Source organism: Pelmatolapia mariae, linkage group LG22 (assembly GCF_036321145.2).
Source record: "Pelmatolapia mariae isolate MD_Pm_ZW linkage group LG22, Pm_UMD_F_2, whole genome shotgun sequence".
NCBI classification, from domain to species: domain Eukaryota; kingdom Metazoa; phylum Chordata; class Actinopteri; order Cichliformes; family Cichlidae; genus Pelmatolapia; species Pelmatolapia mariae.
Window position 1 is genome coordinate 18,134,147 of NC_086245.2, and position 10,532 is coordinate 18,144,678.

At 40.8% G+C, this 10,532-nt stretch overlaps 3 protein-coding genes across 3 annotated transcripts; 2 read left to right on the forward strand and 1 right to left on the reverse strand.

Annotated features, from left to right (window-relative positions):
• The first annotated feature begins 126 nt into the window (after positions 1 to 126).
• LOC135932770 (tektin-5-like) lies at positions 127 to 2,080 on the forward strand. Its single transcript, XM_065470396.1, has 8 exons — positions 127 to 240; positions 378 to 503; positions 594 to 799; positions 925 to 1,177; positions 1,257 to 1,364; positions 1,448 to 1,591; positions 1,696 to 1,775; positions 1,876 to 2,080. Exons 1-8 carry the CDS (start codon positions 127 to 129, stop codon positions 2,078 to 2,080), a joined length of 1,236 nt encoding a protein of 411 aa, XP_065326468.1.
• Positions 2,081 to 2,291: 211 nt separating this feature from the next.
• vps28 (VPS28 subunit of ESCRT-I) lies at positions 2,292 to 7,617 on the reverse strand. Its single transcript, XM_065472101.1, has 10 exons — positions 7,558 to 7,617; positions 5,660 to 5,726; positions 5,517 to 5,545; positions 5,288 to 5,325; positions 5,106 to 5,195; positions 4,909 to 5,014; positions 4,718 to 4,819; positions 4,336 to 4,389; positions 4,153 to 4,244; positions 2,292 to 3,224 (listed from the first exon to the last, which is right to left on the reverse strand). The coding sequence occupies exons 2-10, from the start codon at positions 5,700 to 5,702 to the stop codon at positions 3,104 to 3,106; spliced, it is 675 nt and encodes a 224-aa protein (XP_065328173.1). The 5' UTR covers positions 5,703 to 5,726; positions 7,558 to 7,617; the 3' UTR covers positions 2,292 to 3,103.
• Positions 7,618 to 8,178: 561 nt separating this feature from the next.
• On the forward strand, positions 8,179 to 10,011 carry LOC135932773 (uncharacterized). Its single transcript, XM_065470412.1, has 3 exons — positions 8,179 to 8,271; positions 8,417 to 8,573; positions 8,896 to 10,011. Exons 1-3 carry the CDS (start codon positions 8,179 to 8,181, stop codon positions 9,927 to 9,929), a joined length of 1,284 nt encoding a protein of 427 aa, XP_065326484.1. The 3' UTR covers positions 9,930 to 10,011.
• Positions 10,012 to 10,532: the final 521 nt, after the last annotated feature.

A 10,532-nucleotide genomic window follows, 5' to 3' on the forward strand; every position in this document is an offset into this window, starting at 1 on the left:
ATACAGACAAATGGCCACAGTTTTAGAAGTAAACATTTTCACTGCTTCATCTCAATGTTTTGTCACACTGTTAGGGCGGAGTGTGTGCTAAAGGACAACCAGCCATGTTTGAATGTCAGATTCAGTATGCCTGTCCTGTCCAGCAATAAAATCCTGGTGAGCAGCAACAGGCCAAAGTCTAAGGAGAGCAAGCGGCTTGAAGATGAAATAGTCTATAACCTGGGTGAAGATATTTCTTGGGTAATGATCCTTTATACAGTTTAATATTTCATATTTTTACTTGCTCTCTGTATGCTCAGAGACAGTCTTGAAGTGGGGAGTGTTTGCGTGGTTTGTAAGCATACCTGGCGCACCTTCCTCTTTCCTTGTCATTGCAGATGCCTTCTGCCACTCGCAGCACCATGAGGTATCTCGGCTCTCGGCACAGGGAAATCAGTCAGTGGCAGGCCCAGTTTTCTGAGATTATGAGCCAGCTGGAAAGAGAAGTCACTGCTCTGGAGCAGGCATGTATACATGTGGTGAATCAAGAATGAAAAACTTGTGACTGTATCCTCATTCTCATGGACTTGATCATTTGGCTCTCCTGTGATCAGCTGAAAGACATCGTTGACAGCTTTCTCCAAGAGATGCAGTTGTGCCTTCAGCTGTTGAGCGACTGTATTTCAGTCGTAAACACCCTGAGCCCAGCAGTCCTGAGCCAAGACCCCGTTTACGCCGAGCTGAGGAAAGAAGAGAGGCTGACGAACGACAGCGGAGAAATTCTGCAGGCGCAGGTCTGCATCCTGCTCAGCAAAATAAGGTCTGATGCACAGAATCACAATCATGGTGTGACTATTCTGGTTATTTTTGTTTTCATATCCTTTAAAGAACTTTAAAATAGAGACAAGTGGAGAAAATAACAGAAAAATCTTAACCTCCCTCCAGTTCTCTGAAGAAGATCCACAGTGAGCTGGGAGCAGATTTACACGACAAAGGTGAAGCCACCAAGTTTACCATGAAATGCATGACCCTTGAGCTCAACATGCCGAGCTCCTGTCTGCCTGCCGGTCAGTACAAGCCTCACCATGTGGGCTATGACACATGGCTGTCTCACTGCAAAGACCTGAAGACGGCGGCCAACATCCTGATGAAGGACTCTTCTTCCTTCAGGGGAAACCTGAGGTTCTCTATGGCCAATGTAAGAAAACCCACACCTCAGATCCAAGGCTGATCGTGTGTTTGCCATTTCTTCTATGATGACAATTTAAATTTTATAGATAAAAAACGCCCACAAGCGTCAGCGCCGCAGGACAGACGACTCTCTGAGGAAGAAAATCCACGAACTGACCAGAAACCAGGAAATGCTGCTCTTGGAGAGAAAGCAGGTCAGTGCACTGGAGTTTAATCACCACGAATTACCTTTTTTTTCTTTGCTGCTCATCATTCTGTGACTTCCTTTAACCTTCAGATCAGTGATGACATTTCTGATCAGACCAGAGAAATACAGAAACTGAAGTGTGAGATCAGGAGCTGTGACACCAAACTGGATCATGCTTCCCACCGCCTGGACATCCTCAACCAGAGACCTGGATACGAGCTCTGCCGGGACTTGGTGAGTGCCACATCAAACACGACTGTTGTTAGACAGTCTCCACTGTCCTTTGAAACATTTGAACTTTAACCCTCTTTTTTTTCTCTCTCCTGCTCCACCTTCAGCCGCACATCAGCCTCACGCTGGAGAATTATGACCTGGTAAAAATAGGAGCTGGACTTCGCTCAGCGCTGAAGCTCTCTCAGTGAGTCAGCCCATTCCCAAAAGCCTCACACTAATCATGACGACACCATTTTCTTCCATAATACCCCGAGCTTACTCATTTCTGTTGCCATCCTTTACAGTCAGAACCTGGAGCTCCAACACAAGCACCTGATGATTGTCGAGGAGAAACTGTCCAAAAACGCTCACATCCTAGAGGTGGAGCAGAAGTGTCAGAGCCTACTTCAGACTTTCCAGCCTGCCCATGACACCGTTGTGGTCCTCGCCAACAAGGCCAAACTTCACAAGACCACGAGCAGCTCCAGCTGTCGTGAATGCTTTCAGTAGGGCGCATCTGCAGTCTTTTATTCATTAAAACACATATGAGCAAACTCCCCTCGACTTGTTTGGAATCAGTCTGCGCTTCCTTTTTGTTTTCAAGACTGAAATGTTTTGGAAGATGTTCTGTTTTTCAAAAGATTTAAAAATGATTAATAAATCACACATATCTGATGTGGACGCAGCACAAAAGAAGCTGGATGTAGATTTTTTTCTTTCCTTTTAAAATTTATTCCTAAAAAGATGTTACATGCTTTTATTTAAAAATCAAACCTATTATTTACAACGATACATTGCAATAAATATGTTCTCCCTAATGGTGTTTGGGAGCTGAAACATATTTGGTAAACAACAAAAGGGAGGCGGTGAGTCCCGCTCCCTTTTTTGCCCACTTGATGAACCCTTTACTTAAAAGAAAATAATGGATAAGACATGAGAAGAGACAGCGACAGAAAAATCAAAATCAGAACTATTTTCTTTCACCTTAGTTTCAATATGATTCATTTGAACTGCAAACTAATCATCTTAAAGCCCAAATAATTATGTAATTACAATTATATACGATACTACAGCAAAAACCTGTTAGTAGAAAACAAATGTAGTAAATTATGTGAAAGTCAGAAATACAATTAGGGTATGAAAAGAAACGAAATCTGCTGTTATGCAGATCTTTCCAAAAACACCTGTATCATGTTTGTTTATTGGTTTGCTGCAAACCCCAGGTATAAAATAGGCTTCTCGATGTTACAGTACGAAGTTCAGCCACTGTTAATGCATTTATCACACAAATCTGGATAGAAAAAGGGGGGGGGGAATAACAGTTCACAGAACAAAGCGAGCCGAGCTGACGAGGCTGAGATGACAGCAGAGTGACCTGTACACATCCCGATTAAAGAACACAGAGACCAATTGTACAGCAAGAATAACAGAAGGAGAAGGGGACGTAAATCCACAGAAAGCAGCTTTCTTCTTCTTTTAAATTAACAGGTTTTAGAGTCAGGATTCCAGATTTATCCGTGACAGAGAGGCGCTTTAAGAGGAGTGGAGGAAGCGGTTGAAGGCGTTGTAGGCCGACTCCAGGTCGAAGAGCATCTGGCGAACCTGATTATCATCCAACTCATCCGAGGCCGACATGCTGCTCAGGGTGGTCAGCCTGTTGGAAAAATGTCAGTTAAGAGAACTATATGATCATAAACACATCAAAGATCAGGTACTTTATAGCCACTGCTCAGCTAGTTGCATGGATAATGGTACGGTCGCACCAGATGCAAAACAAAGTTTTACCTTGCATGAATACGGACACATGGGAAACCCGTAAATATTTACCCCAATAGGAGGAGGAGGATTAAGTTAGATTTTCACAATTTAGCAAGAAGTCCTACGATTTCACACTTTTCTTCAACCCCTCTCTTTTCCTTCATCACTGAACTGCACAGCTCCCCCTTAACTTATAGTATCCTAGTAACTACAGAGTAGCCACGAAGTACTTGTGTGTCTGAGCCATGAATGATAGTTTTGGATTACACTTACTGACCTGCCACTTTAATTATATCTGTTCAACTAGTTGTTAACTATTAAAATCAAATCAGAAAAATCACATGGCAGCAACTTCATGAATTTAGGTCTGTAGACACGGTCAAAACAATTTGCTGAACTGAAGAGAACTGAGCAACAGCACAGAGAAGAAATTTAAATGACTGTGACCATGGCACAATTGGTGGGAATTTCATTTGCAGGGAAACACACGAGCTACAGCAGCAGAAGACCACACCAGGTGTCACTCCTGTCAGCTAAGAACAGGAAATTGAGGCTAAAATTCACACATGCGGATCAAAATTGGACAATGGAAGATTGGAAAAATGGTGCTTGATTTCTGCTCCAACATTTAGATGGTAGGGTCAGAGTTTGACATAAACAACATGACAGTATAGATTCACCCTGCCTTGTATCAGCAATTCTGGAACTGGATAGGTGCTGTGTGGCTGCAGGTTTCCTGACTGGTCATGTTTTGGCTCAAGGTGTGCTGCACATAGAGATCAACGACATAAAGAGCACAAACGTTGCGGCCTAGTGTTACTAACCAGAGACTGACTTTGTCCTTGGCCTCTGAGTCTGGAGGCATGTTACTCATTCTGTTCATAGTCTCCATCAGCTCCCTGAGGTCTGGTTGGATCTGAACAAATTAAAAAACAAACAATCAATCAGTATCTTGGAAGTCCATTCATTGTTTACTAATAACATATTATTTACGTTTATAAATTTACCTCATCCATGGCCCTGATCTCCAGTCTCAGCTTGTCCATCACAGTGATGAAGAGCTAAATGTTTGAGAAGGATGAGATAAAATATTTTCCTAGTTTTAAGAGTCGGCAGTGAGAAATATGTTTCAGGACAAACAGTTCTAGGAACGAGCGCACTGACTTTATTAGTTTGTCTGTTTTATGAGCTGAGCCTGCATTTGGTAAAACATAAGCTTGTGATATCCACTCTCATTTTTATGGAATTACCAAATGCTGAGCCAAACTGAGTGAAACCACATTGGCCACTCAGCTCAACTGAGCTCAATAAATCCTAAAAAAAAATGTTCTTGCCAGCAGCCTAAATACCTCTCTCTTTAACATATTTAATATAGTCGTGGGGACATACTGAAACTATATCTGCGATGCAGCGGTTCAGGTTGCCCTTGTCATCCTTGATGGTGATTGGCCGATCCTCTTTAATCCGTTCCATCGCTAGTGGACAGTCGAGCTAGGAAAACATATGACAACAAGAAGAAATTACAAAAATAAAATCTCAAAAAATATGACAGACACTCTGCACTGCAGACGAGCACTCACTCTGTATTTCCTGCAGAAGTCATCGATGGAGCCCACGTCAGAGCCCTGCACCTGTTTGAAAGCAGCCTTATACTGAACCAAGAGTCTGGAACAGGAGGCGGTGTACCTGAAACCAACATAAACTCCACATTAATTAAAAAACACACAGCTAAAGTTACAGGTGCTGTATTTTAAATATGATCTCAGCTGTTACTCACTCATTAGGCGTTACGCAGTCTTTAATGTAAGCCTTCTCCAGGGCCTGTAGTGTTTTGACGACAGCAAACAACTCCGCCATATTGTCATACCTACAGAAACAGGATCGTTATAACATGTGTAACACAGTAAATCTGCAGTTTATAAAGTGATAATGGTCACTGGTGACATATCAAGCACTTACTTTTCTCGTTCTCTTGCATTTTTGTATAATTTCACCTCCTGAAACGACAGCATTCATGATTGTATCCTTAACAGCAAGGATATCACATATTCTTGATAACATTCCCAGCTTTAGTTTAGATTTACGGATGATTTACACATGGGCATTAAATGTTATTTTTTAAAAAAAGAACAAATAAAGTCCTCTTTTTTTTTTAGTAAACTAATCAGAATTATGTTGTTGGATTTACCTCATATAGCTCAGGTTTATTTGCCGGAGCTGTGGAAAGGAAAACAGTGTCAAGAAATATTACTGCTGTTTTCTGTTGAAAAGATGACTCTTATACAAATTCAACAATTCAGTTTTATACACTGATTTATCTGAACGTATTACCTCCTCCTCCAACTCCTCCAGTGACTGGTATCCCATGGAACATGATGCTGATGTCTCAAAATGTGATCTGAAAAATATTTATTTCACATAGTTTTCCATAATTGTGACCAAATATATTCAGGCAGCTCTAACATTTCATAAATGTCTCCATTTATGAACAAAAGCTTCAGACAATTTATGCTGCGGTCATATTTTCAGTTTTGTTTTCCCTAATTTTAACATTTTTAATTGGCATTTTTAATTTCATTGGTATGTATGGAAACATGTTCCCAAAGAAAAAACAAACGGGCAGAACTAAATGAAAATTTCAGGTTATTATCTCATAATTGTGAGATAATAGTCTGCAATTTTCACTTAGGTATGGCATTTTTGTTTAATGCGAACATGCTTTCATATATATATATGAGATGCACTTTGTGATAATAAAAGAAGTGTAACAACAGGAACAATCCAAAGATTTATAGAAAGACTAAAACCCCCCTTCTGGAGTTTAAATATTTAATGTGAGCCACAGATGGTGTAAGATGTTTTTTTAATGATAACTGTTTCTTTTTCTTTTCAATTATTACACCAGTAACATAAGATAAACTAATACTTTTAAGTAAAAATATCAACCTTCATGTAAGCTTTTATTCGATAGAGAGTGTGTAGAGAGACAAGAAAGCAGGGAGAGAGAGGGGAGACAGCAAAGGGCCGCGGGTCAGACTCAAACCTGGGCCTACTGCTCTCCGGCCATATGGGGTTATGGTCGCCTGGTCATCCCACTGAGCTATAAACCCGTGCATCGGGTTTCAAATGCAATTCCACCACATGCCTAAACAACTATGTAAGGAAAACTCATCCATGCACCCCTTTTTCTGGAGCCTCTCCTACCTAGGGCGAGAGATGTGCTACACCTTGGACAGGTCACCAGACCTTTGCAGGACAAAGAGACAGACAACCATTCAGACCTACAGCTAATTTAGATGTGCCAGTTAACTCTGACAGGAAGCTAGCGCATTCAGAGAGAACTGACACAAGTACACAGAAAGACCTCAGCCAGTTGATTTGAACCAAGGACCTTCTTACTGTGAGGCAACAGTGGTAACCACCAAAGTCAAGTTTTAATGATGAAGACTGGCACTGGAACAACAATCGCATGATGATGACTAACTTAAAGAAATCCCAATAAAAAGCATTTTACAAAGCTGTTGAGCCAATGCTTGCTTAATTAAATTAAAACCCGTTCATAGTCAGAACATTTGATGTTTCGACTATTAAATCATTCACGCTAATTCTGCACTAACTTCCAGTGACCCTCAGTTTAGGGGGACATATAAGGTCACACTGTAGGGGTCAAATGTAAATGTTTTTAAATTATATTTGTTCTCTGTCTCTTTGTACTCTGTCTGCTTTCTGCCGAGCACTTTTAAACTCTTAAATTTACTTTCTTTAATGTCCACTTTCAGGTGTGACCTATTGACAAACACTATGGAAATGTTGCTCCACACAAACAGGCAGTTGTGTTTATGTGTTTCGCTGTTCAGAAAAAAAAACGAAAAAAAAAAAACAAAAAACCCAACCGTCGGATTATGATTACAGGCTTGCTAACTTAGCTTCACAACGCGGCACAGAGAGTTTGTAATGATCTGAGTCACTCAGCGGAATAAAACTTACGAATCACTGAATATTTCTGCTGATGAAATTTCTTGTTTAGCCGAACTAACTAGTTAGCTGCGGAAGCTAGCTTGTCAGCACTTCCTATGGTTTCTAATCACTGTGGCGCGCAGGCAGCTGATTTTAAACACCAAGATTTATATAACTGATCATTATTGTGAGAACAGCCGTTAAATCGGTGCTATGCTCACTCTATTTCAATAACAGAGTTTAATAAACCAAATTAAAAACAATTCACTCACCCTGTCGGAAAAACTGCGATGACGTCAACGTAAACACACCCACATCTACGCACGGACCGGCCGACGTCAAAATATTAGGTGTCCAACGCGCCCAACTAGAAATGAAGAATATTGTTACGGTAAATTTTATTAATTAGACATAAATACATTTTTATGATGAAAGAGCACTATGAACGTCTTTATATATCATACTTTTAATTTATCTTTCAAATTAAATCGCGCATTTTAGGTACAACCACATTAAGGCATTTTCACACAGTCAATCATCAGGGGCAGACAGTCCTGAAGGCGGCAGATTGAACCGAGTACACAAACGATTATAAAAAATTGCAAAGGAAACCTCAAAATATTACTCTGGATCTTTGTATCATAAGGTATTTCCCAAAAATCTGTTTTAAGAGCTATGTTAACCAACTGTAGCTAACTCACAGGACTGTGGTAGCGTTACTGAATTAGTTAAAGATAAGTAAAGGCTTCTTGCAAACATGTTCATCAACGAGAGACATGAAAATAGTTTTTAAAGTATAATGATTCTTTATTTAAAATAAACGGCATGTCTAACTCGTTTATAAAATCCTGTTTTTATTTCATACAGAGCAGATCTTCCCTGGGCTGTCCACCATGAAGAGCACTGCAGCAGCACCACAGACCTTTGATCAAGAGGATTGTGATGTTTGGCTGGACACTGTGGAGCTGAAAGGAAAAGCTAAACAGGTAATTGTGTAAACAGGGTCTGAACACAGACCGAATGGCTTCTCCAGCATGCCTGAGTAGAGCAGTTATTTAATACACTAAAATGCTGATCTGCAGTCTCTGTCTATTACTGTTTACACACTGTGTTCTCTTTTATATCTTTCAGAAGCGCCGTAGCCGTCCAATTTCTAAACTGCTGAACCCCTTTTGTGAAGGTGCTGGATACAGTTTGGCTGTGGCACTCAACTTCACTCAGACCAAAACAGAAATGCCAAAAACCAAACAGAGCTCCATATCTGCCTTTTTCACAGCTCATCGGAGAGGTAAGCATCTAAAAGTCTGACGAAAGTTATAGTCTAATTTTATAGTCTGATGGTCTAGATAAGCCTGTCTGACACCAATAACAATGCCATGTCCTCACTCACTTAAACCGCCTTTCATCTCACTTCTGATGCTCAGTCTTAACTTCAGCAGGTCGTTTTAATCATGTCTGCATTGTTGTCACATCACTTGTTGATGAAATATTTGTGTTAACAAGAAATTGAACAGGTGTACCTAATGAAGTGGCCAATAAGCATACAAGTTAATACAGTAAATTATTTGATTTTGTGTTAACATAATTTTTTTGTTACTTTCTTCTAAAAGTCCTCAATAAGATGTCCACTTCTGAGCCACCAAACATGGATTCAGTGCAGCCTCTTTCATCATCTGCCTCAACTACACCGACAGCCACAGCATCAGGGAAAAAACGAGGGCGCAATGTTGGTCTTGAAAACTCCAACTGTGAGCCTGTTTTGGTTGACGAGTGTAAAAGTGAAAATGTGACTGAGAAGGAAACAGAATTATGGCAGACGTGTTCAGAAAACCATTCAACTTTACAAAATATATACTGTGAATCTGAAGAAGAGAAGCCTGAAGAGTGTGAACCACCACAGAGCAAGAGGAGGGTCTCTGATGCCACCTTTACACAAGATGACAGTCAACCTCTACCACAGACGTGGAGTCAGGACCCGCTGTTCACTTTCAGTCAGTACACTGAAAATGAGTTTCATCAGACTAGCCACAAATGTACAACAGTGGAGAACTTCAGCAGCTCTGAGCCAAGTTTCCTAAACAGTCTGCAGAATGAGGAGGAGGTCTTTAGAAAACTGATAGATGCAGAAGGACGAACCTCAACTCAAAAATCTTTTAAACGTCTCCATTCTTCTCGTATGATTGATGAGAAGGAAAACAGCACGCCACCGTCTTATAATTCCCCAAGCAAAGACTCATCTTTCTCTCATTTCAGACCTGTTTCAAATCACAAGTGGACACAACCAAAAACCGCTTCACCTCGGAAACAAACAGGTCAGCTGTGGGAAAAGGCTGCAAAAGAAGAGAGCTCTGCCTTCCAGATCAAGAGGACAAAACCGATAAGCTCTCCTCTCAAAAGGCGAATGCCGCAGCAGCGAAGCAGAGAACTCGATGAAGACAGTTTGGCCACTTTGTTCACTCAGGACTCTGAAGGGTTCAGGGTGATCGCACATAGAGGTCTGCTCACCAGGAGTCCTCTCAAAGATCAGAGTAACGTCAGCATGGGAGTGGCGAGTGCTTACAAATTTCTGCCGGAGGAGGAGGAAGAGGATGAAGAGATGCTGTTTACTCAAGACTCTCAGGGAAATGTAGTGATTAAACACTGAAAAACAGCCTTTTAAAGGCACTACAGATTTCAGATGCTGTTCCAAATTTTTTCCAAAAATGTGGATTTTGGAGGATAAAATATTGAAAAATCCTTTTTTAAGGACTTCCAGGTTGGGGAAATGCTGTAAACCTGCATTCTTTTTAATGACCAGTAGGGGGCAGCTCATGGACTGAAAAAAGAAGTCTGATTATTGCAAGTCTGCAGGAAAGTTAGCTTTCAGCGCCTTTGAGTTATTAGCCCAGTTAATTCTTCTCTGGAGAGTTTCAAGATCTCATTTCATAACCTAATGTTTGTAAATTGTGATTTATCTGACTGCTGACATACGAGTGTGTAGTGTCTGTGGATTTGCACCCCTTCGCTGTCACTTCTTGTTTCAAAACACTAAAATGGGGAAGTCAAGATGTTCAGTGTGAGAATTAAAGCCGGGACTTCACCAGCCAGTGAGTAACATCACGGTTTTATATAGTCTATGAACCTAGCAGTACACGGCCAGCTTGTATGCTGCAGGTCTTGTTGTGTCCGACCTGTCTCAGATTGAAGGCTTTCTTCTACACGAGTCCCTTTATTTTAAAAGTTAGCCAGGTTCTTGCCTGTAAGTTTT

Coding starts and splice junctions, on each gene's coding strand:
- LOC135932770 (XM_065470396.1), top strand. CDS start 127: ATGCCTGTCCTGTCCAGCAATAAAATCCTGGTGAGCAGCAACAGGCCA. Junction 504..593: donor AAGTCACTGCTCTGGAGCAG/GCATGTATACAT, acceptor TCCTGTGATCAG/CTGAAAGACATCGTTGACAG. Junction 800..924: donor ATCCTGCTCAGCAAAATAAG/GTCTGATGCACA, acceptor ACCTCCCTCCAG/TTCTCTGAAGAAGATCCACA.
- LOC135932773 (XM_065470412.1), top strand. CDS start 8,179: ATGAAGAGCACTGCAGCAGCACCACAGACCTTTGATCAAGAGGATTGT. Junction 8,272..8,416: donor TGAAAGGAAAAGCTAAACAG/GTAATTGTGTAA, acceptor TATATCTTTCAG/AAGCGCCGTAGCCGTCCAAT. Junction 8,574..8,895: donor TTTCACAGCTCATCGGAGAG/GTAAGCATCTAA, acceptor TTCTTCTAAAAG/TCCTCAATAAGATGTCCACT.
- vps28 (XM_065472101.1), bottom strand. CDS start 5,702: ATGTTCCATGGGATACCAGTCACTGGAGGAGTTGGAGGAGGAG. Junction 5,546..5,659: donor TGGAGGAGTTGGAGGAGGAG/GTAATACGTTCA, acceptor TCCTTTCCACAG/CTCCGGCAAATAAACCTGAG. Junction 4,245..4,335: donor AGATCAGGGCCATGGATGAG/GTAAATTTATAA, acceptor TAATTTGTTCAG/ATCCAACCAGACCTCAGGGA.